Source organism: Erythranthe guttata, chromosome 4 (genome assembly GCF_056151865.1).
Source record: "Erythranthe guttata isolate IM_541 chromosome 4, IM_541, whole genome shotgun sequence".
Classification (NCBI taxonomy): Eukaryota; Viridiplantae; Streptophyta; class Magnoliopsida; order Lamiales; family Phrymaceae; genus Erythranthe; species Erythranthe guttata.
The window spans coordinates 1733365-1760633 of NC_142536.1; the positions used below are offsets into that span (position 1 = coordinate 1733365).

At 38.4% G+C, this 27269-nt stretch overlaps 6 protein-coding genes across 8 annotated transcripts; 1 reads left to right on the forward strand and 5 right to left on the reverse strand.

Moving 5' to 3' along the window:
• Positions 1-649: 649 nt before the first annotated feature.
• LOC105952606 (auxin-induced protein AUX28) lies at positions 650-2849 on the forward strand. Its single transcript, XM_012976175.2, has 5 exons — positions 650-1202; positions 1315-1541; positions 1648-1783; positions 1898-1959; positions 2453-2849. Exons 1-5 carry the CDS (start codon positions 973-975, stop codon positions 2488-2490), a joined length of 693 nt encoding a protein of 230 aa, XP_012831629.2. The 5' UTR covers positions 650-972; the 3' UTR covers positions 2491-2849.
• Positions 870-7459, reverse strand: LOC105952591 (P-loop containing nucleoside triphosphate hydrolases superfamily protein). 2 transcript variants are annotated; one of them, XM_012976160.2, is made up of 12 exons: positions 7284-7459; positions 6649-6779; positions 6466-6509; positions 6168-6245; positions 5640-5832; positions 5511-5541; positions 5376-5434; positions 5091-5164; positions 4674-4760; positions 4500-4561; positions 4382-4410; positions 870-4276 (listed from the first exon to the last, which is right to left on the reverse strand). In XM_012976160.2, exons 1-12 carry the CDS (start codon positions 7336-7338, stop codon positions 4184-4186), a joined length of 936 nt encoding a protein of 311 aa, XP_012831614.1. In that variant the 5' UTR covers positions 7339-7459; the 3' UTR covers positions 870-4183. The 2 variants fall into 2 exon arrangements, with proteins under 2 accessions (XP_012831614.1, XP_012831622.1); XM_012976168.2 differs by having other exon boundaries at positions 6649-6776; positions 7284-7442.
• Positions 7460-7644: 185 nt separating this feature from the next.
• Positions 7645-11828, reverse strand: FBL17 (RNI-like superfamily protein). The gene is made up of 11 exons (XM_088816280.1): positions 10847-11828; positions 10381-10482; positions 9843-9987; positions 9571-9755; positions 9370-9474; positions 9178-9275; positions 8864-9075; positions 8710-8776; positions 8542-8627; positions 8169-8267; positions 7645-8051 (listed from the first exon to the last, which is right to left on the reverse strand). Exons 1-11 carry the CDS (start codon positions 11467-11469, stop codon positions 7983-7985), a joined length of 1791 nt encoding a protein of 596 aa, XP_088672406.1. The 5' UTR covers positions 11470-11828; the 3' UTR covers positions 7645-7982.
• Positions 11829-12505: 677 nt separating this feature from the next.
• Positions 12506-17018, reverse strand: GR (glutathione reductase). 2 transcript variants are annotated; one of them, XM_012976137.2, is made up of 11 exons: positions 16324-17018; positions 15369-15594; positions 14988-15266; positions 14719-14895; positions 14499-14552; positions 14244-14392; positions 14004-14067; positions 13763-13933; positions 13526-13660; positions 13102-13198; positions 12506-12801 (listed from the first exon to the last, which is right to left on the reverse strand). In XM_012976137.2, the coding sequence occupies exons 1-10, from the start codon at positions 16695-16697 to the stop codon at positions 13154-13156; spliced, it is 1674 nt and encodes a 557-aa protein (XP_012831591.1). In that variant the 5' UTR covers positions 16698-17018; the 3' UTR covers positions 12506-12801; positions 13102-13153. The 2 variants fall into 2 exon arrangements, with proteins under 2 accessions (XP_012831591.1, XP_088672407.1); XM_088816281.1 differs by having other exon boundaries at positions 12506-12880.
• A 178-nt stretch (positions 17019-17196) lies between these two features.
• Positions 17197-19902, reverse strand: LOC105952614 (RNA polymerase Rpb7 N-terminal domain-containing protein). The gene is made up of 7 exons (XM_012976184.2): positions 19462-19902; positions 19279-19374; positions 19038-19125; positions 18269-18353; positions 18078-18141; positions 17867-17977; positions 17197-17518 (listed from the first exon to the last, which is right to left on the reverse strand). Exons 1-7 carry the CDS (start codon positions 19570-19572, stop codon positions 17474-17476), a joined length of 600 nt encoding a protein of 199 aa, XP_012831638.1. The 5' UTR covers positions 19573-19902; the 3' UTR covers positions 17197-17473.
• A 6211-nt stretch (positions 19903-26113) lies between these two features.
• PSBW (photosystem II reaction center W) lies at positions 26114-27260 on the reverse strand. The gene is made up of 2 exons (XM_012976125.2): positions 26856-27260; positions 26114-26576 (listed from the first exon to the last, which is right to left on the reverse strand). The coding sequence occupies exons 1-2, from the start codon at positions 26947-26949 to the stop codon at positions 26266-26268; spliced, it is 405 nt and encodes a 134-aa protein (XP_012831579.1). The 5' UTR covers positions 26950-27260; the 3' UTR covers positions 26114-26265.
• Between the last annotated feature and the right edge of the window lie 9 nt (positions 27261-27269).

Consider the following 27269-nt stretch of genomic DNA (forward strand, 5'->3'; position numbering starts at 1 on the left):
GACTTTTGATAACTGTTTTTTAAATGGTTGAAGTTATTTTTCATCGAACTTTATTTTTTAGTTTTTACTCCATAAAAACACTGAGTTGACTTTTGATAACTGTTTTTTAAATGGTTGAAGTTATTTTTCATCGACCTTTACTTTTTAGTTTTTACTCTATATGTTATTAAATCATTGTCGTTTTTCAGTTTTGCATAAGTATTAAAAATTTCAAAAAGTGTATCTTGATTTTAAAAGGTACATTAAGAAGACTAAAATAACATTTGATTATTTAATTACGTAATAAGAGGAAGTTAATACTTATAGTTGAATCAATACGAGTAAAACATTAAAAAAATGCATTTAATGTTTTATTAAAATTCTAAAGTGACAAATAATATGAAATAAATCATTTCTCTAAATAACAGTTATTGTCGAACGAAAGAGCATAAATTTTGTTGAACTATGAGTATTTATCATTCCGAAATGTTTTCGATTTTGTTAAAATATTTATCATTCCGAAAGTCTAAATTTCCAATATATAAAAAATATATTAAAGACTAATTAATTTGAGGGGTGAAAAAAAGAAACACAAAGTTGGGGTGGGCTGCGTCACAGCAGATAGAAAGTAGGCTAACCTCACCTCACCATGTCAATACTCAATACCCCCATTCCAGCAAGATTGGGTATCCAGCTCACTCATTCGTCCACGTGTCGCCTTTTCAATTACAGACAAATTCCAACCCAGCCCCCCCCACCGTTAATATTTATACCCCCCCATTTAGCCCAAACACACTCTTTACCATATTTTTCTTCTTTCTCCCAAATACCCTCATACTTTATTTTATTTACCCAATTACTCCACTTTCTAAACTACCTTTTTCTTTTCCTTCCTTCCTTCCTTCATCACGCACCAATCCATCCACAAAACTCAACAATTGCAGAAAAATTCAGGATAATTCGAATCGAGAAGCACGATTTTGAGGAGCGAAAATGGTGGACTGTGTGAAAAAAATGGGGTTTGAGGAGACGGAGCTCAGGCTCGGATTGCCGAATGCTAACTACGGGAAGCGAGGGTTTTCTGAAACTGTGGATTTGAAGCTCAACCTTTCGTCGGCGGAGATTGGTTCGGATTCAGCGATTGATTTGAAAGAGAACAATTTGAACAAGGAGAAGAATCTCTTGCCTTCTTCCCCTACTGATTCTGTTAAGCCACCTGCCAAGTAAGTTTGCTGGCTGCTGCTGATTGTTTTCCCCCTTTTCTTCAATTCTCTCCTATAATTTTCTCTTTCCTCATTCAAAGATTTCATACAATTTTTTTGGTAATTAACTCAGGGCACAGGTTGTTGGTTGGCCGCCGGTCCGGTCCTTCCGGAAAAATGTTATGGCGGTTCAGAAGAGGACCGACTCGGATGAGGCTGAGAAGGGAACCGGCGCCGCCGCCTTTGTGAAGGTCAGCATGGACGGTGCGCCGTACCTGCGCAAAGTGGACTTGAAGATGTACAAGACTTACAAAGAACTCTCCGATGCCTTGGGCAAAATGTTCAGTTCCTTCACTATAGGTAAAAAATACTTTTGTTTTCCAAGTCAAGTAAAATTGGGTTAATTTTAGTATTTTACTGCCGTGGTTATTACAATTTCAATTCCGAATATTTTGTTGAAATGAAGGTAAATGTGACTCACAAGGGATGATGGACTTCATGAGTGAGAGCAAGCTGATGGACCTTCTCAATAGCTCCGATTACGTGCCGACTTACGAAGACAAAGATGGAGACTGGATGCTCGTTGGCGATGTCCCTTGGGAGTAAGTCGAGAATCGACCGCTAACTAAAACAATCAAGAAACTCGATTATTCATCTCATACTTGTGAAAACTGTGTGTTTAATTTATTGTTTCTCTGTGTGTTTGTGTCAACTAGGATGTTTGTTGGATCTTGCAAGCGCCTTCGCATAATGAAAGGAACGGAGGCAAAGGGGCTCGGTTAGTATCTTAACTAATACTTCAATTTTATATCTTTAGAGTTCAATAACTTGTCTATAATTATGGGGCTGTTTATTTTATCTAGTACATAAATCACACTACATATATAATCTTTTAAATGATTTAGGTGGACCAAAACCGATCTTGGATATCATTATCCATCACCACCAAAAACGATAGTTTTTATGATCTCGGAGTTCAACATATTGTCTATAATGGGTTGATTGCAATAGTTTTCCACATACCTATATTTTAAATGACATAGTTCGGCTAAACCAGATCTATACTACCAGGAAGAACAATAAAACACAAAAGAGTGACCACAATAGTTAAAACACAGTTACTCTCCAATTGGTTGTGATTGTTGATTATACCCACTATAGGCCACCCCACCCCACCACCCCACCACCACCACTGTTGTTTTCACATACATTGTAAAACATCTGTACTACTAAATGTGAAATGAATGGAGCATTGAATTTTGTCCTTTCAGCACCTAAAGCCATGGAGAAATGCAAGACCAGAAGCTAAGGACACATTTAAGAAGTTAAAATTTTCAACCACAGCCTGCTCCTTTGATCTTAGTAGTGGGCCCCCCACCGGGCGACAAAAGCACGAGATGAATCGAGCAGGATGCTGGATTGTGTCTGTACTATTTGTTATATGGTTTGGTGTCTCTGTAATAATAATAATAAGTAATAAGTAATTTGTCGACAATTTGTTTTTTCAAGTATCATTTGTTACTATTAGTTTTTTGTTGTTGTTGTTGCCTTTGATCACCAGACGTTGATTTATCGGTGTAGTTTGTTCAGCAAGAATCTTTAATAATGTTCGTCAACCGATGTCGTGATAAGATACCTATTGACTTGTATATTAAAAGGATCTCTAGATGTTTTGTGTATTGTGTTTCGGTTATGGAACAACATCAACTTGTCCATTCATTTTTATTTATTTATGGGATCAGTTTTTTTAATTTGTTTTATTGTTCTTATTATAAAAGCAGCAGTGCCATGTGCATATGATTATTATATGTTAATATTATTTTGAATTTTTACTCTCTACTCGTTTATTCGGTTAGTAGAATGATGAAATTCTTATTGGGCATCTATACATGTTTCAGTTCTCCTATGCAGTTAAGCCCTAATTTGAGAACATGTATTAATTACTACACATGGTTTGTTATTTTCTCTTCCTAGTGCCACGTGTAATTTCTAACCACGATTAAAATTAATGCCATGTAAATGAAGAACCCACATCCAATGAACTTTCTTCTTTTATTTATTTATTTTATTTATTTAGAAGTGCATATGGCAAGTAGATAGAATTCACAGGACATAGCTTTACTCCCCACTCTCATCCAAGTACAATGCATCATTTTGCCACTAGTTTCATTCCATGTCAGCATTTATTTAAGGATCACTCTGTCAACCGTTAGATCATATACTATGATAAATAGTACAATTACAAAGAAGCATATTCATTACCGTTTTGTAGATGACACACCTGATGAAATACACCCGTAGTTTTCCACCTTTGATTTACACACAATCACACATATACCCATGTGGATGTGTGTAAAATATACATGTGTATGGTCGGAAATTACTCGGTGAAGATCATCGGAACTAGGATATATTTTCCTATATATCCTAGTATTGAGAGTATTATCTATATTTAAATTATTAAACTCATAGAATTAACTTAAATACCATATCTATTTGGACTAACCTGATCAGAACTCGAGATCTTTCATCGCTGCAACTAAGGTGTTAGGAAACCTTGACAGCTAGGCATGATTTATTGATGGAAGATCTTTTTCCATGAAGAGATATAATAGACAGATATTAAATTTATAACAGTGAAGAATAAAGAAGAAAAATAGAAGCAATCTGGGCACGAATATGGAATCAAGAAAATAACCTAATTCGTACTCTGTCATTCAGCCAAATAAAGACCACTGACCAAGAAACTACGACTACCTGAATAGTTGAGTATTGAGGAGCAAGAGGATAAGTAGTACAATTAATGTATCTTTTTTCTGAAAGAAATGTAAAAGCTTTATTAACCTTACCGCAAATATAAAACCTAATAAATTAAACATGAAAGTTTCGATAAGCTTTACTTGCAGAAGCAAGGTTCAGCCATTATTGAATTTTTCTTATTCACAAGTAAGGGATTTGAGCAGGAAAATATACATATATATTACTTATATTTCTTGTGCATTTCACCTTGAGAAGTCGACTGACTTGATTATCAGATCCGCTCTTTGTTTTGACTTGATTATCAGCTCTGCATTAGGCCGGTCATTGTAATCTATCTGCAAAATCAATTGGTGAGAAGAAACCACCAAATCTAGTCAAACACTCAAGACATTGTTATTGTTAAGTTAAATTCATCAGGCATAAGGAATAAATTGGATTACCCGCCATTTAGCAATATCGGGCGGCTTTCCTAAACCAACAAACAAAAATCAGAATTAGCCAATTTTTACATTTTTAGAAAATTACATTTTATCTAATAATTATATGAATATATTGCACCTGTCGATATATGTCTCCTTAAGACTCGTTCCATTGATTTCTCAATGTCAACATCAATGAACCTGGAAGTGAATTTAATTTACAGGTAAAGATTTCCATAGCTATAGTCTTTACATGCTTTTCTCGACTGTAACTACAAGAAAACAAAATAAATGAGCAGAAAATGCATTTTACCACTTCTCATCAAATGTAGATGAGATATCCCTCCACACGTCCTCGTTCAAAAGCAAATAGTTACCTTCAACTATCACTACTTTGTGCCTGCAACAAAAAAAAGAGGTGTAAAAATTTAAAAATAATATGGCTGCAAGTATCATAGTTTGGTTTTCATTCCACATGCATGAGAGTAGGAAATTAGATCATGACGTCCAGAAATGCTGCAAGTTTACTGAAATTCTACTTAGAGAATAATATGTGCAATTTCATTCAACTTCTTTCCTACCCCACTCACCTCATATATACATACACCTACGATTGTCATAAGCCCTACTTGCATTTTTTACATATATCTATGATAAAACTGAAATAAGACCAACTATAAAATTTCTATACACATTCCAAACCATCACGCAATGAATATACATAACTTACTGAAGGCTCACAAATATATCATCTTCAACAGGATCACCCACACCATGGTCAAAAGATGGGACATACACCGATCCCTGTAGGGAAATAAGAATATAAGATACAACTTCATCAGTGGAATATGAACATATTCGTTGGACACATACATTTGTTTATATAAAGTGCATGTAAGATTATAGCATGAAAAGTGACCTGTAATATGCTTATATTCAAGGCTAAGAAATTTACTCATAGTTACTACCAGAAAGACCAATGTACACATACTCATACAATATAATCAACGATCACCTCGTTCCTCAGATTTATAAGACATCTCAGCAGTCGTTCAGGGTCAAATGTCCAAGGAGCTGAATCACCATAACAAAGATCAATAACTTTCTCGCATATCAAGTTTGAAATAAGTCATTAAAGAAAAAGACCCACATCCTCTTCTCGCATGAGCTTCCTCTGGATCCTAACAAGCAATAAACAGACATCAAATAATCGGAGTGACCAGCAAATAGTAATTCCAAAGTTCGTAGTTCAGATACTTTATCTTTAATATCATCTAACCTTCATTTTATCCAGTTGATGACGGTAAAGATGGAAGCCGTCCATGGGAAGCACAATAGCAACTTCTGGGGACTCGACTTGAGAATCAAAGGCAGAAGACTTTTGGGGCCATAACTTATTGACACGGCTAGCTACCTCAAATGCAAGAGTACTCTTTCCAGCACCAGGGGGGCCACACAGACCGACAATATGCCTGCAAGTTGAGTTTGTATTATTCTCTGCCTAGTTTGAGATAGTTGACAGGTAGAAGATTAGGGAAGTTTCCACCCACAATGGCTACTGAGAAACGGTTACGTACAGTTAGGTGATAACTAATCTTAATTTTACTTAAGCAGTTACTAGTTCCTACATCCAAAAAGCACATAGTTCATGGATGGATGGCAAGTGTTACTAATGTATTACAGTACAGAAATCAAGGTTGTTACGGTAAAGCCCTCTATTCCTACTTGTGTTGGAAAGTTAAATATCAAATTTTAAGTTTATAAAAGCTTTTTTTTTTTTTTTTTGGATCGAGACTCCAGAACTCACTTAAAATTGGGATTTGATTCAGCTGCTGCATTGGGAACAAGACGTTTAGCCAGGATATCATATATTTCCTCCATGCACCTGGTGGAAACGATTAATTTCATAAGAAAAAAAAAAGGATACACAAAAGATGATAGTAAACAGGTAAACAAATGCACATCCAAAACGGGGGGATATTACTAAAACCAAATAAGCTCAATCAAAAGAGATTGCAAAGGAATGAAATTACTAAAATCATCGAACAAATGTGATCGAGAAGTGTATCAATCAAATGAGCTCAATGCCTACAAAAATAGCATACCCTGTCTCTATAATGGGAACTTCCTTCAATTGACATTTCAAAACCTGATAAAAAGAATTTTACATTCTCAGTATCAAAACAAATAAAGCATAAATAAATAAATAAAGTGGAAGCACATATAAGAAAATGTTCGACATATCTGATAGAATGTCTCAGTGCAACAAGAGGATTACAAGAAAGAACCTGTGAATGATTTTGTTTCCAAGTTAAATTTCCAGTCCGGCCAACTAATGGCCTCAAGGCTTTCTTCGTCGGAAACAAATGAACCTGATTCCAGTGGGGAAACCATGACTTTCTCGGGAGCAACGCCTCTACTTTCAGTACATAAAAATAATAATAATTGCTTAAGATTAAGGGAAAATATGAACGATCAGATACAGTTGTCAGTGTATTATTACGCTCATAATAGCTCGGCCACAGACAGAAAGAAAAATGAATCGAAATTAACCATAATTATCCCTAATGTTTATCGGGGAAGGTAAATAGCAATTATCGCCACACACACACACACACACACACACACACACACAGTAGTCAGTGTATTATTACGCTCAAAATAGCTTGACCACGAACAGAAAGAAAAATCAATGGAAATTAACCATAATTATCCTAAACGTTAATCGGAGAAGGTAAATAGCAATTATCGCCACACACAAACACACACACGACGCATGAAAAAAGCACGTCGGAGATTAAAATTCAGATAAGATTCGGATCAATCTCTCGTAAACCTAATCGGGAGATGGAAATTTAGTTAAAAGTTGGATAAAACCGAAGCACAAGCGAGAGCCGTAAAAAAAAAAAAAAAGGATCGGCACCTGAAGGAGACTGCTGGAGTGATTTGCAGCTAGTTGGAAACGATGAAACCTCCATTGCCGAACTCAAAAATCCTTTGGCGATTAAATAATAATTCCTTTATTCTTTTTTTCTTTTTTTAGAGAGAGAGAGAGAGATTAATTAAATAAGAAAAATGAAGGCACTTGTAAATAATTCACGGTTAAGCCTAAGCCGAATGCATAGGCGTTACTTAGTCGAAACAGCGCTTTTAGGTTATAAACACGATTCTTCTAATCTAACCCACGTTTATGCTTTTCAATCAGATCAATAAATGTTCTTAAACTCGATAATATTTGTAAATAAAAAAATAAAAAATATATTTGCATAAAACAACACAATAACTTTATAATTCATATCCAACTCAAATAAAACTTCAAATAAGTTTACAAGTTCACCCATATTACAATGGTTTACAATATATTAAATCTCCAAACGACGAATCCAAGTCACTCGACACGAAATCAATAATCGAGGTTACATGGGAAGAGGACAGTTCATTTTTATTTATTTAAAATGGAGTTAAAAAATGTAGTCATCCTCCTAATTAATTAATGTCACAATCAAAGAAATATTTTTTCTACAAACTAGAATTATAACAGGGAACAGTTACAGGGGCAATATGCCTCTAAACAAATACATACTCCAAGCCTTCGATATGCTCGAGTGAAACGCCCGTGTTTTCACGAGTCCATGATCACTGCACATTGTCGTTTCATAGGCCTTCTCCATTTCTTCTCGTCATCCGATGGCTGCAAAAGTTTGCAAAGTTCAATATTAATAAAATATGCTTTTTTTTGTAATTACACAAAGTTTGTAATCCGATGGTCACTGTGTCGAAAAGCTAGAAGGTTTTCTTTTTTTTTTACCTGAGGGCTGCAGAAGTATGGAACGCGCACTCTTTTGGAGCCGTCGGGGAAACGTTTGGAATTGAACTGATTTTCTATGGCAGAATAATCATTGTACACCTGCACAAATTGGATTTGAAGTTGCAAATATTAAGCCAAGGGATCTGGAAAATCTTTTATATAATAAAAGAATTATTTAAAATCTTGAAAAAAAACTTATGTTTAGAAAATGACAGTTATTGAAAACTAAGATAGAGTCATTTAAACATAGTTTTTATTCAATCTCGAGAGATATCCTAGAGAAGAATCTTTAGAAGCACAAGAATATAACAATCGATATATTATTACACATAGAAATGAGTTGCAATAGAGAATCTAAGTTTAGGTTGGTTACCTGAGTCTCGATGGTTTTGACAAGGATGTCATCGCAATCTGATGCGTGCACACTTTCTAGGTTAGGGCACTGAAGTACCAGTCTCTCTGATTGTCAAATGCAGTCGAAATGTTAGAATATATGATATTTTACAAACGAGCGTGCTTCTAATGAATGTAAGAAAAGTACCTGGATGCAAATTTCTGCAAGAGTTGAGGTTCAAGTCATGAAGATGAGGACAGTTCAAATATAATGCCTGGAAAATTTGAATATCTGATTTAAAGGCCGTAAAACACAAACACAATTTCGAATAAGAAAGAAAGAAGTCTCGAACAAATCTTACATCCAAGCCAGAGCAACCCCATAAGCTTAGCTTCTTCAAGCGGCTATGCTTGATAATTAACTTTTGGTAAATAAGGTGCATCTTGCTATTTGGTGTTCTCTGTAATTCAGAGTCGTTGTCCTCGAATTTTTCAGAATCGGCATCACAAATTGTCATTCCACAGTCCATAAGTTCCAGGCGTGGAAGCTGAGCAGCAGCAAATTGAATGCCACCTATACAAACAAATGCATATACGAAAAGTTCAATAAGAATGATGAAAAGTGTAGTGGACTATAAAGTTAATGGTCATATTAAAAAGGACATGAAAAACTTACTCGATGTAATGTTAGGGCAAAGAGCAAGTAGAAGTTTCGATAATGTCTCGGGGAAGACATTGCATATCATTCCAATGCCACTGTCACTGATGCTAGACCTACAATAAATCAACGAACATTCTTCACTTATCAACTATGGCCCACAAAAATATATTCTTCTATAAGAACTTAACGTTTTCGGAAGAAACATACCCACTAAGATCAAGCAATTCAAGCTTTGGAAAACTCGAAGCAATAGCTGCCACAGATGCATCGGTTATCTCCAATCCCAGAACAAGTGAAAGCATACGCAATGCCCTAAAAATGGAAGAAGACACAAATTATTGAGGTTATCCAAAACGGAAGCATTTTGTGGACAATATTAAACCCTGTCAGAAATGAATAAATAACAACCTTAAATTAGCGGCCGAGAGTGCCAGCACAGCATCGTGTGAGAGCAAAACCGAAGCAATGTGGATATTCTGAAGCTTAGGGCAGCTTCTTCCGAGAGATTCCACAACAGTGGTAAGATCGGTGCTGTCATTTTCTTGGCGAGAAAAGTCCAACGAAACCTCCTTTAAATTAGGGCAGTTGAAAACCTGAAAATCAATAATAGAAGCCGAGCTCAGAAAAACGGTACTAGTGGTTATGAAGAAGAGAACAGAGTGAATCGGGAAAGCAGTTACCGTTTTAGAGAGGGAGTGGAGATCTGAGAGCCAAAGAGTAGAGAGACTAGTCGAAGAGAATATAAAACCCCCGAGATTACAGCACCCTTCCATCTTGAGACTGGTTAGGCACCTTTTCTCGGCAATAAAACGACTCAACTCATCCCTGAATGAATTCATATGTCGGAATTATGTTTACTTCAAAAGAAAGACTCGATCTATACAATTAGCTGCGTAAATAAGTCGACATGTAGAAGTTATAACATACATAGACTTTCGATAAAACCGCATCATACATACCTAGGATTTCGACACAAAACTAAGCCAGTGAAGCAATAAATAAATCACATATGATTTCAGAGTGAAGTGTTGAAAAATTTGTTAAATAACATAGCAAATATATCTGGAAAGCTAAGCATGTATCATTTATTCTATTATACATAATTATATATTACAACCAGCTGAAAAAATGTCGAGAATGTCGATAGGCCGTATACGAACTAATTAAAGAAAATAAAACAAAAAAAGTAGATCTGTATCGAAAAGTCGGATTAATTACCCTGTGATCCGGTTGATGCAAGAATCGGATGTAAAGATCTCCAAGGACTGCAAATTAGGGCAAGAGAAGGCAATGCAGGCCAGCATTGTTGCATCGACATCACTGCAAATCGAAAAGGCAAAGACACATATAATTAGATCAAAACACACAAGATTTCATGCCAAAAATAGTTAAATCAGCATTAATCATTATTAAGAAGTGATTCTTTTCAAAATGCAAAAAAACCCAAAATCTTAAGATCCAACATTTCATCAGTAAATTCTTCCAATTCTCTTTCGGGTATAATTAAATCGTCCGGTTCAATTTAGCATTCAAGGCTCAGCTCAATCTTTGGATTCTGTTGAATTAGTTATAATTTCTTCTATAAAACAGTGATTTTTTATTTTTTTAAATTTGTATGCATGAGGAATTATCCGATCCACACGAAGAAAGCTTAGATCTATCATCAGTTCGTCAAAACCCTAACCTTTCAATTCTAAGAGATAGGGTTAAAAGTCCAGGGCATTTCTGCAACACGGATCCGACGAATCCGATCTGGGCCTTCGCCGGAACCCTGAGCCGGAGCTCCTCGGACGCACGCCAGAGCTTCCTCGTCGTCTCCCTCCACCCCCTACACACCTTCGCCGCCGACAGCAGCCCCACCGGCGGCAATCTCTTCAAAACCTCCCATAAACAACTCGCCGGAAGCTTCCCCGACCTATACAGATCGGGGTCCTCCTCAAACTCAAACGGCTCCTCATCATCCAACTCATCGATCGAATCAGCCACGCCGACGTCATCGAACGAAAGAGCTCGCCGTCGACTCGGCGGCGGCGTAGGACGAACCACCGGAGTGGTCACCATCTTCACCGACGCCGACGCCGCCGAAGCGGAGCTGAGCGTGGCGGCGATAGATGAGGTGACTGCGGCGGATGAAGGCGTAGAAACGGGAGTAGATCCATCGTCGTTTTCGGGGGTTAGAGGGCACTTGTGGCCCTTCTTCGGCACGCCGCAGCGGCCGCAGTTGTAGCTCCCACGCTTCTTGCCTCGTTTGATGAGGAAAGCGGCGTCGGAAATGGGGGTGGCGGGGTGGGGTAGGTGGCCCTGCATCTAGCGGCGCGTAGGTGAAACTCGCTCACACTAAGTTAGGGGGAGTAAAGAAGGAAAGGTAGAAGAGGGTTTGGTAAAATGGTGGAAATGGTGGGAGGAAATAAAGGGCGGTGGGGGAATGGGGCGGGAGAAGTGACCAAAATTGGCGCCTCGGTGTTTCGAAAAATATAAATTTGTGGGGAGGAGCGTTTTGATTGGAGGCGCGGATATTTTCTCTACTGGCACGTGCCGTATGTTGACCTAATAGGAAAAAAATCTCCCCCGGTTTTTTTTTTTTTTTTTTACGGCTGGCGCCACTTAATGACTGTCTTAATTTATTTTTTCCTTTTCCTAATCGCTGTTAAATGACACTAATTATCATGGGTTTTTGTGTACTTTCCTGTATTGTTGTTGAGGAAGAAATTATTTTCCTTTAATAATCAGATTTCCTATTTGCAATTATATAATGTTTTTTCCTTTTAATCTTGGATTGGGTTAATAGAATTATTATTTGACTCCTAAATCTCATTGGATGATTTCTTTCTCTTTTCTTTGCCTTTTAATCACATTTGGGAGATTTTTTTTTTTTTTTCTCCTTCATTCTTGTGATAAGAAGTTAGATAGAGTGAACCTAATGGACTTATGTATACATGTTTTGAGATCTAATTTAAAACTTATTTTAGGTCATGGATTAAATGATTATTAATAATGTATTAGCAGTTGATTATTTACCTCAGTGATCCATTCCGTTCGTCTTGGTGTTTTCTTGCTCGTTGTTTAACATGTTTAGGTAGTGGACGCATGCTAAAGTCTGTAAATACACGCCCACATTGCTAGTTTTCGTTACGGATTTTAAAAGAGAATAGTGATACCATTTTGGACAGAAGAAAATAGATTTCGAGTTATTTCTATCTCTTTTTGAGTATGTTGTAAATATTCATATTGAGTGTATAGTTTGTAAGTTTACAGACATGTTAGTTTGTATTGAAGAAGCCAATCGCATTTTGAATAAAATATATTAAAACACAAAATAATGTCAAACAAAAACCTGGTAAAATTTCCGAAAACGATAATATTCGTTGATAACTAGAAACTCAAAACCTGTACAAATGTGTTGTATCACCTGATTGTAAATCGTGACAAGTAATAGTTGCACATACCATGAAGTAATCCACTTCTAAAATATATAGAAACTTAAAAAGTAAATAATTATAATAATACCATGTCCCGATTCATTAGAACTCATCTGTTGACGGTCGGTCACATCCATCTACGCTCTTCATCAATGGCAAACAAATTCGAACCAACTGCTACAAAAACTGCCCCTGGAATTGAACTAGTCTTGAAGCATATCTAAAAATGTCACAGAGTTTCAAGTTAGCCTCAATTGAAATTATTTGGAGAGTGACGTAGCTGGAAGTTGGGCAAAATTCTGGTGCATAAATAAAAAGATACTAAAATTACTATGGCTAAGTAGTAAAATCAAACGCTACAATGGCCCGTAATATACTCGATGCCCTGAATCATCACATTATCTAACTTGAAATGAAAACATACAAGAAAAGAACAAGACGGAAAGAAAGAGAACTATGCAAGTTTGTATCCATCAGAAATTGCCAAGAAAATGAACACGTCAATTGTTGTGTGTCTTACCCAAATGCACTTCCTTTCATGCATCGATATCTGATTGCTCTAATCCTCAATATCAAACAGCAGTAGCAGTAGCTTTGGTATCAGAATCTGATTTTCCCTGAGTAGATATGAAAGGGCACAATAAAAAGGAAATTGAGGCGTGATTCACCGGTTTAAAAAAAAAGCTGTGATTGACAATTCGAGAAAAAATGATACGTTGTAAGTTGCAACCAGTTTTTCAGCAGGTTAAGTGGAATGGGGAAATGTTTAACAAAAGTCATGAAAGAGCAAACATTCAGCCATTATCGCATATTAACTGGCTCTTGTTACATTCACTTGAGTTCAATGATTCAAAAATTGAATGACATTAGTTAAGTAGATAAGCTTAGGTTACGGGGAAACACAATTTGTAAGATATATCTAAAAGTTGAGAAAATGGTCTTACCTCAGAGGGAGTACTTCGGACCTTCCGTGTAGGTGTCCTCATGGTGACAAACTCCTCTGCTGCTGTAGGGTGGACACCCACGGTGGCATCAAAATCTGCCTTTGTCAGGCCAGCTTTCACTGCAATTGCAAATCCCTGAAAAATTCCACGTTTAAGGATGGGATACTATATAACAGACATATATAGAAAAAGAAAAAAAAAAGAAATCCAAAATGACAGCCAAGTGGAAAAGGCAACCTGCACGATTTCTGCTGAATCTTCTCCACACATATGTAGACCCACAACTTTGCTTGTCTTTGCACATACAATAACTTTCATGAAAACCCGATCAGGCAGGCCTGAAAGAGTTGCCTTTAGAGGCCTGAAGTTTGATGTATAAACATCAATATCAGCATACTCCTCAATTGCCTGTGGAATTTGGTTTATTAGGCAAAGCAATTTACTAAACTCCCACTACTACGCAAATCTTTATTCTTACCTGCTCTTCAGTAAGACCAACTTGACCGATAGGTGGCTGAGAAAACACTGCAGATGGTACAGCACTGCATAAGACAGAAGTGTGCTCAGAAAAAAAACCAAAAAAGAAAAAAAAATCATCAAAAATGTTTCTGCAACTCAAACATAGAAGAGCTTCTGTGTCGGCAATAAGTTAATAGCATTGTCCATCTCGCTTATCCAAAATGATTTACATTTTGAACCCATCATAGATTCACCGCACCTGTAATCTGGTTTTGTTGGTTCATTTGCAAAAAGAGTTTTTGCCAATGCTCCTCCTTCCATTAATGCAACAGGGGTCAAATTTATTCTATCAGTAACATCTCCAACTGCCCAAATTGATGGAACAGAAGTCTGAGAGTACTCGTCGACCTGAGTAGATAATCAAGAATGAACAAATAATAGCATTAATTTTTTTTAGGCTACGAGTGAATGATTGCTGGGGATATGGGAAATGGCAACAAGTAGAAAGCAATACCTGTACGGCTCCATTTGCTGATAATTTAACCCCGGCGGCTTCTAAACCCAAATTCTGTAGCCAAATAAAAAAATGCATTAAATGATGAATAATAATATCTTCTAAGATAATGAGAACAATTAACAAATGGATTTTCCCGGCACAATGCATTATTCCAATTTCCACGAAAAACTATGACAACATACTCCAATCAAAAGTTAACAACAAAGCAAATCACCACCTTGGTATTCGGTTTGCGTCCTGTTGCAAACATGACATGGGAAAAGCCATCAACTGTCCCTTTGTTAGTTTTCAAAGAAAACAATCCATCTGACGACTTCACTATAGCCTGGGGTGTCTCCTCGCTGTGAAACTCAATCCCCCTTAATGACATTTGCTCTCCAACAAAGTCTCTGACCTGCACAATCAGAGTGGAATTTCTGACATTTACACAGGAAATATGAAAAAGCATTATTTACCCTGATAGGATGATAGTTTCATGGTAACAACCTCTTCATCAAAACCTCTCAACACCTTCTTCTGCCTTATGAATACATGGACATCACTCTTCAAGCCACTGAAGATGCCAGCAAACTCAACGGCAATGTAACCACCTCCAACTATAGCAATTTTGTTAGGCTTTGAAGGTAAATCAAGGGCAGCATCAGAATCTATTGCATATTCACTCCCAGGCATATCAGGGATGAAAGGACGCCCACCAACTGAAATGAGAATATTCTTTGCTGTGTAGAGCTTTCCATTCACGTCCACTGTGTGTGGATCCACAATCTGCAAAGAAAGTTAGGATGATTCAGGGGCTTTGAGCACATGAATATTTGCATAAGAAAGGAAAATGATAAAGCACATGCTTCAAATCTAGTTATGACCAACCTTGCCCCGGCCTTCTATTAGCGTGACGCCAGCATTTTTAAGAACATTGTTGTAAATCCCCGTAAGGCGGCGCAACTCGGCATTCTTATTAGCAATCAAGGTGCTCCAATCATGTTTAGGTTCTGCTTCATAATTCCATCCAAACCCATAACTCTCCTCAAAGTCATGCGAAAATTTCGATGCATAGACAAGGAGCTTTTTTGGTACACATCCACGGAGCACACACCTTCATTCACCAGAGAGTATTAAGACACTTCAAGGAACTCACTAAGTTGAACAGTGCTATATAAAATGCTCTTCTTATCAGATGTCTCCTCATATTCAATTACAGTCAGACAAGATGTTACTGTAAGATAAAATGCAATATAAGAATCTAAATTGAAAAATAAACTGCATGGCCCTTGAGAGACATTCAAATGACGCATGTCAAATTACACTGCCACACTTAGGCTTCATTTGCCAAAACTTATAGATTTTAACTAAGAACGAAGCAAGATCCGTGAGTTGATGTTCAGAATAATTCCCTGTATTTGTTTTTCTCAGAATTCAAAGCTATAGGCAGAAGAAAAATTATAGTTTCAACAATTTAAACAGCTACAAGAATTTGACTCGGAACTCTTAAGTTCACAACCTCTCCCTCAAATAAACCTATTACAAAAAGAAAATAAATTATAAACACCGAATTCCATCTTATGGTTAAGTTTTAAACATTTCACCTTTAAAAGTGAAATGATTTTGGAAACGGAAAAGTTAGATCTCGTTCACCAAATTAACTAGCAACATGAACCAGAGCTGCTGAAGATACATAATGAATTATCATGACAATCATCAAGCAAACAATGCAAGTTATCCTCAAACAATCACAACCAAATATTCGATACTGCAAGCATAATTGTGAAAGAAACAGAAAGGGGATACGAATACTACGATTGAAAGAGACTAAATGAAAACGTACGTGCCGCCAACGCCGCCGGCGGAGTCGGAGGAAATAGTGGCAAAAGGCAGCTCGCAAACAGCAACTTTAGCCCCAAAATTGGAGGCGAATCGAGAGGCTCTGACGCCTCCACTGCCGGCGCCGATAGTGAATAGGTCGTAGTCGTACTGCCTCGTCGGCTCGGCGCCGTTGGTGGACTCGGCGCGAATCGCAGTGGTGAAATCGCGGCGGCTCAAATGAGAAGAGGAGGTGGAACCAAAGAACTTTCCGGAGGTTAAGGTTTTCTTACAATTAGAGAGAGAGAATAAAGTAACTGGAAATTTGTAGTTGCGGAGGGTTTGGAAGGCCGGAGAGGAGCCAATCCTCGGCGTGCTTAGAGATGTCGCCGCCGCCATGGATTTTTTTTTTTCGCCTCCGCTCCTTTTCTAGTTATCTTATATCGTACGCCGTCATGCCATATTGAGTAAACTCCTCTAATTCTTTACTAGAATTTAATTTTAATATCTATCCAAATTCAGCCCCCTTTATTATCATAAAATATCAGCCCCCCACCCCCTTTCTATTTTATTTTTTTTTTATTTACTTTCCCCAAGTAAATTGAAATACAGTTAAAGATTGAGGTAAAATTGTTCAATTAGTAAATTTTTCAGAATAAATTATATATTTCAAACACAACTTAAGGGAAGTTTAAGATAGTACATCTTTACCCGCATAGCTCAACAGGTTCCGATAACAATAAATTTTCGTATAACTTTGATTTGCGAGCATTTTAATACGTTAATAACATCGATTTGCGAGCATTTTAATGCTTATAACTTTGAAGATAAGATGCCCGATAACAATTAGTTCAAATTTTGTATTTAAAGAAAGCATTCAGAATAAAACTTTAAATAATTTCATATAAAAATAAATTTTAAATTAATCGCAATAACAAAAGAATAACTAAAAAATTCACAAACTAATCATTAAAGTACTAAGAATTTGAGTTCCATAGCTGAAGACTTTAGATCCTTGATGTAAATCCAAGTGAAACAGAAGATTAAAAGGCACCATCAAATAGCAAAAGTAAGACAATTAGTAATTAAGCAAAACGTAATTAGCAACTTGGTTAATGACAATTAGCTAGAGTCTTAATGGTGGTTTAGTGTGTTAAACTTCCACAGCAACATTATCACCACCATGAAACAGGGCCTAAACCATCATCATCAATAGATCCCTGCCATACATTTCAAAGATTTTACTTATCAGCTTTTCCAATAATTTAATAAACAAATAAATAAAAGAATCAAACTAAATATCGGGCTTCGTATATCGTACCAAACCAAGCATGGCATACGAGTGCTTATTACACCCATCCAGCACAAGATAATGGTTTGTCTTACACTACACCCATATGTATTTTATATATGTGCGTGTGATTGTGTGTGAATCAAAGGTACAAAAGTACCCATGTATTTTACCAAGATAATGAAGTACGTGAGAGCAATAAATCTAAAATCCACGCAGTAAGAAAATGGTAAAACAAAATTAAAAAATAAATTAATTAATTAAATGTCTGGCTTACAATGACCACCATAGGGGCGAACGGCTTCGAATCTTTTTTCTCTGGATCATCATCATCCCCTTGCTCTACTGGTATAGGATGATAATTTACACTATGAACTTTGAACCTTATCTGTAATCAAATAAAAAAAACGCTGCTTAATCGCATCACATCACAAGTTCGAACAAACTGTTGACGCAATGAATTAAAAAAAAACGAGTATAAGATCAACCTCATCTGTCCAGTCTATTGTCAAAGGATCTGCATGGTAGTTCCACGACCATATAACTCCATCCCTGAAAAGGACGATAAAAACAGGTTTTGAAAAGATCGCATATATGCTAAAATACCTAAGCATGAGTCAGCCTATATGGTATAATTAATACGATATTGATTGAAATGTGATGAGAGCAAGAAGCTCACTTGCGCGATGGATCAGGTGCATAGTCATTGGGAGCGGGTAGTAAAGGGACATATACATAAATATCGTCAAAAAATCCAAGTGACACTGCAAGAGAATATATTCGAGAATTAACATCATAATATTAATTTTGGAGATAAGTATTCGAAAACCATATTCCTTATTGATCAATACAAATGAAAAACAATGTTCTGATTCAAGCAGAGCATTCACATTCTATACTAAAATCATGTCTCGTCAACATGAAATTATGATTACAGATTCAAGAATCAACATATTTTCTGATATCGGATGTATAAATGCTGATCCTCCAAGAAACAATGGGAATCGAGTTGCAAACTGATATACATTATCAGACCTCGGTAAGGTAAAGACTGAAGAGCTAAGAGATCATTCATAAGTTATGACAAATATATTGTACAATAAGAACCAACATGTTTGCTCAAAAAAAAAAAGATTTTCGAAAACCCGAAACCTTGAAACCCGAAACCTCGAAAACCCGAACCAACTTATTGATTCTAGTAAAGGTAATTGATTTGAATAAAAATCGAAGATATCCTAGATGAAATAATTATAGAATGCACTGAAATAATCGAAGATATCCTACAAAAAAAGTGTAAGATACAGGTTTGCTAATTGAGCTCCCTCTCCATCATTTAATAATTTCAAAAATCAAGAAAACTTTGTCGAGTAATCATAGAGTGCACTGAGAATAATCACAAACTCAGCAATAAACCAATAAATAAGTAACCAAGCAGTTGTACGACGTACATCGTAAACCAGACGTGGTGGATTCTTTCAGTCGAGCCGATATAACTTCTCCGAGAAACGGTCGAAACATTACCAATCTGAACTTCACCTGAAGAAGACACAAAGTTACACTGTCGTAATTCAAAATTTCAATATCATACCAAACATATCTTCATGAATGATTTGCTGAAAATAAAGAATTGAAAACATTTTCGCTACCAATTTTTGCACTAATAAATCAACAACAATTAAAATTTAGTACCGTATAAGTGGAAGCACCATGACCAGGAAATATGAATCCACCATCGATGGATCGAATATCGTACACGCTAATGCATAACCCTAATTTATCAATAACCTAGCATCATTTGGGTAAAAAAAAAAAGTAAGCGGGTAAATAATGGAAATAATAGAAGAAGAAGATGAAGAAGAAATAGATAGATACCGTATCTAAGAAGAGAGATTCAAGCTCTCCTTTAATGGCTTTGTCGAGAGGTTGATTCAGGAGATGAGGGGGTAATCTCAGACTGTGTTCTAGTTCACTCAAGAAAAACATTTTCTCCAATTTATTTTTTAATTGAGAGAGGAACGAAGGAAACTGTGATAATTAGTGTAAATTAAACTTGAGAACTTTAATTTATAGGGATGTGAGCCGCCGGAGATGGGGGGCGAAGTGGGATGTGCGAGCGGTCCGGCGGCGGTGGACGAGAGCAGTGGCAGCGTCGTAATTTGTGCTTATGAAGAAAGTTGTGGACTGGGAGTTCTTGTTTATATATGGAATAAAAGTTGTGGGCCCGAGGTCCAGTCGCAAATAATCAAAGATGATTACATTATTAATTAAATGATTATTTTATTTGATTTACAATCCCATTTAAATTTAACTTCCTAAGAACTCAATATCTAATGAATTTTAATTAACTCTAGGATTGTGTCTGACCGCTTGACCCAATTATATTTGAGTTTAAATTATTCTACTCAATTCGAAAAATTTATGAGTCAAGTTTGCGTTGGATATGAATCAACATACTCAAATTAAACATAATTAAATAAATAATATAATTATTTAGACTTGGGCTTGACCCAATTATATTTGAGTTTAAATTATTCTACTGAATTCGAAAAATTTACGAGTCGAGTCAAGTTTGCGTTGGATATGAGTGAACATACTCGAATTAAACATAATTAAATAAATAATATAATTATTTATATTCGACTTACTTTTTTTAATATTTATTTTTATACTAATAACACTGATGTGCCTAATTCTTAATTGGGTTTTTGGCCTAAAAGGCCAAATCAATCCAATTAATAATAAAAGCCCAATTATCACATCTACTAAAATTCAATAGGATTTTAGTTATAACATATTGTCCCACATCGGATTTCTACAAGAAGTCTCCATATTCCATCACCTATAAATATGTGATTTAACTCATATAATAAGGTAAGCACTATTTAGGCAATTAATTAATATTATTTGCTTATATTGTGATAGTTTTCTGACTTGAGCGTCGGAGGACAATCGCCGGGCCACCCCCGGCGTGTCACCTAGTGTTTTCAACTGTTTTGTAGGTTAACGAGTGGAGCGATCCCTTCGACTACCTCGGACGAGTGGCAAGGACTCTCGGCATTCCCGATATTGGGCATGAAGATTCCCGGACTTAGGAGACCTGTGGGCTTCAAGACCATTGGGCTGACCCAACATTTTGGAGCAGCATCATTTTGGCGCCGTCTGTGGGAAGGCAAACTAGATCACGTGTCATGACGAAGAGGATCAAGGCGATCCCAACCACTCGCCTCGAGGAAGCGACGGAGTCTCGGAGCCGCCCCGAAGAGCGGAAGAGTCTTAGAACCGCCCGCCTCGATGAAGCGACGGAGTCTCAGAGCCGCCCCGAAGAGCGGAAGAGTCTTAGAACCGCCCGCCTCGATGAAGCGACGGAGTCTCAGAGCCGCCCCGAAGAGCGGAAGAGTCTTAGAACCGCCCGCCTCGAGGAAGCGACGGAGTCTCAGAGCCGCCCCGAAGAGCGGAAAAGTCTTAGAGCCGCCCGCCTCGAGGAAGCGACGAAGTTTCAGAGCCGCCCCGAAGAGCTGAAGAGTCTTAGAACCGCCCGCCTCGAGGAAGCGACAGAGTCTCAGAGCCGCCCCGAAGAGCGGAAAAGTCTTAGAGCCGCCCGCCTTGAGGAAGCGACGAAGTTTCAGAGCCGCCCCGAAGAGCGGAAGAGTCTTAGAGCCGCCCGCCTCGAGGAAGCGACGGAGTCTCAGAGCCGCCCCGAAGAGCGGAAGAGTCTTAGAGCCGCCCGCCTCGAGGAAGCGACGAAGTTTCAGAGCCGCCCCGAAGAGCGGAAGAGTCTTAGAGCCGCCCGCCTCGAGGAAGCGACGGAGTCTCAGAGCCGCCCCGAAGAGCGGAAGAGTCGTAGAGCCGCTCGCCTCGAGGAAGCGACGGAGTCTCAGAGCCGCCCCGAAGAGCGGAAGAGTCTTAGAGCCGCCCGCCTCGAGGGAGCGACGGAGTCTCAGAGCCGCCCCGAAGAGCGGTAGAGTCTTAGAGCCGCCTCGAACCAAAAGAATTATGGGAGCGGCCAACGAAGGTGGTCAAGGCGATCTCAACCAACCACTTCAAGGTAACGCTGGAGTCATAGAGCCGCCTCGAAGGGAGAGAACGACGGGAGCGGCCAACCTTGCGGGATCTTCAGCGCCGGTCATTTAGATGACTGCAGAGGAATTACAAGCCTTAAAAGAGTATCGCTCGACAGCCAAAGTTATTTCTCTGAACGAGCTCCTCGAAGAGGCTCACCACCACTCGCCTCAGTGTAGCGCATCCTCAGATCATGAGCCTCGAAGATGCGCTCACCACCAATCGCCTCATCACAACCCATCATCGAACCGCCCCCTTCGAAGAGAAGCTCGCCGCCGGTCACCACGCCCCTTGAGGCAGAGGGCTCCTCCAAGGGAGAGAGCGGCGCATAGCCGTCGAGAGAGAAGTGTTTCTTCTCGGCCGGGTGTGGCACGCCACGAATCACGATACGACAGGAATAGCGAGCGCTCCTATCGGCATAGAGACTCTATTGGAAATAAATTTGGAAGTAGATATTCCCAATCTGAAGAGAAAATGAGTCGTGATGGCATTGATGACCGTAACTCAAGGAGACCTCGACGAAAAGCTTCGAGGCCAACGACCGCTCGCTTTGAAACATTCCCCGCTCGAATAAGCCCATTTGTTCCTGCCATTATGGAAGAAGTCTTACCCCTCGGATTTAGGATCCCCAATCTACCCCAATTTGACGGGACCGGAGATCCCCAAGAACATTTAAGTAACTTTTACGCCAAGCTTGACCTCTACGGCCTCAGTAACGCAGCTTACTGCAAGATTTTTCAGACTACGCTGACTGATCAGGCACAAGTTTGGTTCAACGGCTTGCCCGGAGGGTCCTTAGACAATTTGGACCAACTAGCGACACATTTCCTTAACCACGACTCAATGAATAAGAAATATGCCAAAACTGGATCGTATCTCTTCAAGGTCATACAACGAGACGGAGAGCCACTCAGAGATTACATACAACGATTTGTCAAAGCAGTACATGAAGTGCGCCACGTTACTCACAAGATGTTAGCCGGCATACTACAACAAAATTTGAAGCATGTTCGTTTTCGAGAGTCCATCGCGGGCCGACCCCCTAAGACCCTGGAGGAGCTCTTGAACCACGCTGGGAAGTACAGACGGATTGAGGAGATCACGGAGATGAGAGTACCCCTTAAATAAAAGCGCGCTGTAGAAAGCCACAACTGTAATAGAGAAGAAGAGAGACATCCCATCGAAAATCGCACATTCGGGAAGTTCTCACCTCAAGGATAAACTTCTTGACATTATGATCATCGCTGAGCAGAAGGGTATTCTTCAACCACCGAAAAGGATGAATGAGAATCCAGAACGACAAAAGTCGGATAACTACTGTGAATACCACAGAGATCGGGGTCACACTACTGAGGAGTGCTTTCAGCTTAAGCAATCACTCGAAAGACTTCTCCAAGATGGGCACTTGAGCGAATTCCTAGAACAATCGCAATCCTGAAGAAATACTTTACTTAATATTTATTATTGCCCCACGCGGGCTCCATGTAATTTCTTTTCAGCAATAAGTCGGGGGCATATCGTCCCGCGCAATATTTCCAATCAGGTAATAAGTCGCTAGCATACCGCACCGCTCAATATTTACAATTATGTAATAAATCGGCGGCACACTACCAGCCGCAAGATTATTAATAAACTATTTTAGCCGGTGGGATACCGCCGCCGTAATTTCTACATCAACCCTTTGTCTTCTGCACGCAGAGCATTGACAATCGATTTAACAAAAATTCAACAGATTCAAAAAGTAGCTAAATGGGAAGATATCAAGGATCACAAAGGGTCTGGCCAACTCGAACCTTGGTTTCTCGCTCCCAGAGCTCCAAAAAATAGAGCAACTAAAGCTCAAGGAAGTCTGATCTGCCATAAAAGTTCGTATAAAACACTTAGGCAAACGGACTTCCCACATAAAAAACTTGAGGGTCTGATCAACCGCCAAGTACAGAAATACAGACTCCCCACTAGGCAATAAAGCCAAGGGGTACCGTTTCACCTAGAAAGATAAAGCATAGCTCATTCTTCACAAAAATACGGACTTCCCACTAGGCGTTAAAGCCAACGGATACCTTCTTCGCTAAAAAGATAAAGTAAAAGCTTATCATTTGCGGGAACCGAGCTTCCCACTAGGCGATATAGCCAAGGGATAGCGTCTCACCGAAAAAGATGAAGCATAACTCATTCTTTACAAAATGCGCGCTTTCCACTGGCAATAAAGCCAAGGGATATCACCCGTTAAGAAAACTAAAATAAGTCCTCGTTCTTGGTGAGAAACGGACTCACGATTCACAAAGTGTCGAAGCTCTATCTCAAGAAACAAAAAAAAAAAAAAAAAACAAAAAAACAAAAAAAAAAAATATATATATATATATATATATATATATATATATATATATATATATATATATATATATATATATATATATATATATATATATATATATATATATAAATATAAAATTAGCACTTGGCAGTAGGCAGCACCAACCATTCCACAATCTTCCGCAAGATGGTGTCACCAGTACCTCGAATTTCGAGCCACATGACATCACAAATTCTCTCGCTGACGTCACGCAGCCTTTTCGCCAAGCACATGGCTAATGTCACGCTACCCTAGCACTCAACAGCTCCGCCTCGATCCCCGCACCGGATGATATCACACTTTTCTTGGCTGACGTCACGGCCCACTCAGCCCACCTTTTTTCGAACGAGATACCAGGCCCATCCGAGGGGACCCACAGCCGACCGAGTTGACTCGGTCGGCTGCAGCTACCCAGCCGCACGAATTTTCCTTACCGCATGACATCGCACCGGCCCAATTTCCGAGTTGCGACCGCCCACAGTATTTTCCTTTTCTTGGAAAACGAGCATCAACACTCTCTTGCTTCTAACTTTCTCCAAACAACTCCGAATTTCGCAAAATTTGCACCGACAAATTCTAAATTTTTCACACTACAACTTGTAACTTCCAATATCGTGGAATTTCTCACGTGTTAAGACAATCTACGGATTTATCAAAACGCCACATTAACATTGAAGCCCGGTAAGTTTTTCGACAAAACTTTTAAGTACTTCGAGTCGCGAGACCAAATATTGAATTTCGCAACATACTCAAGCCTCAAAACGCACCCCACAACATATCGGCCCTCGATATTCTCATCCACATTGGTACGAATCCGATTACAAAAAGACGGACTTCCTACTAGGCGTTAAAGCCAAGGGATACCGTCCTACCAAAAAAGATAGAGTAAAAGCTTATTCTTTACGAGAGTCGAGCCTCCTACTAGGCGATATAGCCAAAGGGATATCGTCTCACCGAAAAAGATGAAGCATAACTCATTCTTTTCAAAAATGGACTTCCCATTAGGCGTTAAAGCCAACGGATACCGTCTTACCTAAAAAGATAAAGTAAAGCTCATTCTTTACGAGAGCCGAACCTCTCAATAGGCAATATAGCCAAGGGATACCGTCTCACCGGAAAAGATAAAGCAAAACTCATTCTTTAGGAAATGCGCGAGTCCGATTAAGCACTAAAGCCAAGGGATATCACCTATTAAGGAAGATAAATTAAGTTCTCGTTCTTGAAGAAAAACAGACTCCCAATTCACGAAGTCTCGAAGCATTTTCCAAAACAAATTAGCCATTGGCAATTTTTTCCGAAAAAGATAAAATGCAATTTCGGTATTTTCTCCTAACAGAAAAAAAGGGGGAGATACGTATTCAAGCGACCATTTCTTATTTACTCCCAGGCAGGTCCACGAGGCCGTGGCCCAACCTGGGAGTGGGGGGCTTAATGATGTGCCTAATTCTTAATTGGGTTTTTGGCCTAAAAGGCCAAATCAATCCAATTAATAATAAAAGCCCAATTATCACATCTACTAAAATTCAATAGGATTTTAGTTATAACATATTGTCCCACATCGGATTTCTACAAGAAGTCTCCATATTCCATCACCTATAAATATGTGATTTAACTCATATAATAAGGTAAGCACTATTTAGGCAATTAATTAATATTATTTGCTTATATTGTGATAGTTTTCTGACTTGAGCGTCGGAGGACAATCGCCGGGCCACCCCCGGCGTGTCACCTAGTGTTTTCAACTGTTTTGTAGGTTAACGAGTGGAGCGATCCCTTCGACTACCTCGGTCCCGGACTTAGGAGACCTGTGGGCTTCACGACCATTGGGCTGACCCAACATTTTGGAGCAGCATCAAACACTAATAGTAAAAAGTGCCTTGTTAATGAAGAAAATTTTGATCTATACAATATACAATGTAGAAGTTCTTTTTATTAAAACTTAAATTAAAGTATTTTAAAGAATTCCAAAGGGTTTTTTAATAAAATAAATATATATCTTTTTCATTGATCAGAATCATAATGGTTTCTCTAATTTGACATTACACTAACTATGTTTATTTAAAAAAAAAACATTATTTGAAGTTAACCCCACTAATCACATTGGACCAACAATTTGAAGCAAACAACAACACAAGGTTTATAAAACCCAGATAAAATTACATTAAAAGCAGTTGTTTACAGGCACAGAATCAACATAGTTTTACACATAAACAAGATATATTTATAATAATTAAGTAAAAATTGAAAATCCATAATCTTGAATATCAAAGAGACAAGCCTGATTCCTCATCTTCATCAAGGCCAGAAGTGTAGGTAAAGTAGAGAGTCCAAATCAAACCAAAAACACCCAAAAGTATCCATCCCAAAAGGTTGTTGCTCAGCCCAAATGGCAGACCAGTTCCCTCCGTGCTCAGTCTCTCATCCACCAGCGCCATCGCCGCCGGGCTTGACATCGCCGCCGCACAAGCCGCCGCCATCACCGAAGCGCCCATCCCCAACTTTGCCTCGCTCTCTTGTGGCTTACCCTCCATGGAGCATCTCACTTTCCCCATGCTCTTTGCCATTGAAGGCAAACCTGTATTTCATTTCACCAAATTTAATCTTAACCTTGCTATAATAGAAAAAAATGGTTATAACTTTATTACAGTAATTTATTCAAATTAAGTTATTGAATAAAAAATCTGCTAATATCTTAGAGCTAAACTAGAAAATCCATATTTTTGTTGTTAAAGTATCTTATTTGAGAGTTTATAATTCTAATTAAGAAAATTAATTAATTCACCTTCATCCTAAAATTAATATATAGGTATTGGTTGTAAGTGTAATTTACGACATCGAGTGGGGAGATTCTTACCGAGAATGGAGGCGGGGCGCACGGCGGATGCCTTCTGTACGAGGGCGGCGCGTGCAACTAACGAAGTTGAGGTGCAAGCAGAGATGGTGGCCATTGTATATTATTTTTTTAGTTGAATGAGGAGAGGCTCTGTGCAAAACTCAGCTACAAATTCCAAACTCAGGAAACTCGAGATTTTGTTTGTGGGTTTTGTCAAGCATCTGAGTGAGCACAAAACCACACGCTAGGATTAGGTAAATGGCCTCTCATCCAAATGAACCCAATCAAAATCCGCCACGTGTTACATAATCTCTTAACAACCACTTATTTTTTAGAGAGTTAACCAATGGAGCATCGTCTCTGGCCCACTCAATATAATAAATAAAAATATATAATATTACAATTTCTAACAGGGTGAAATAATGTATAATAGTA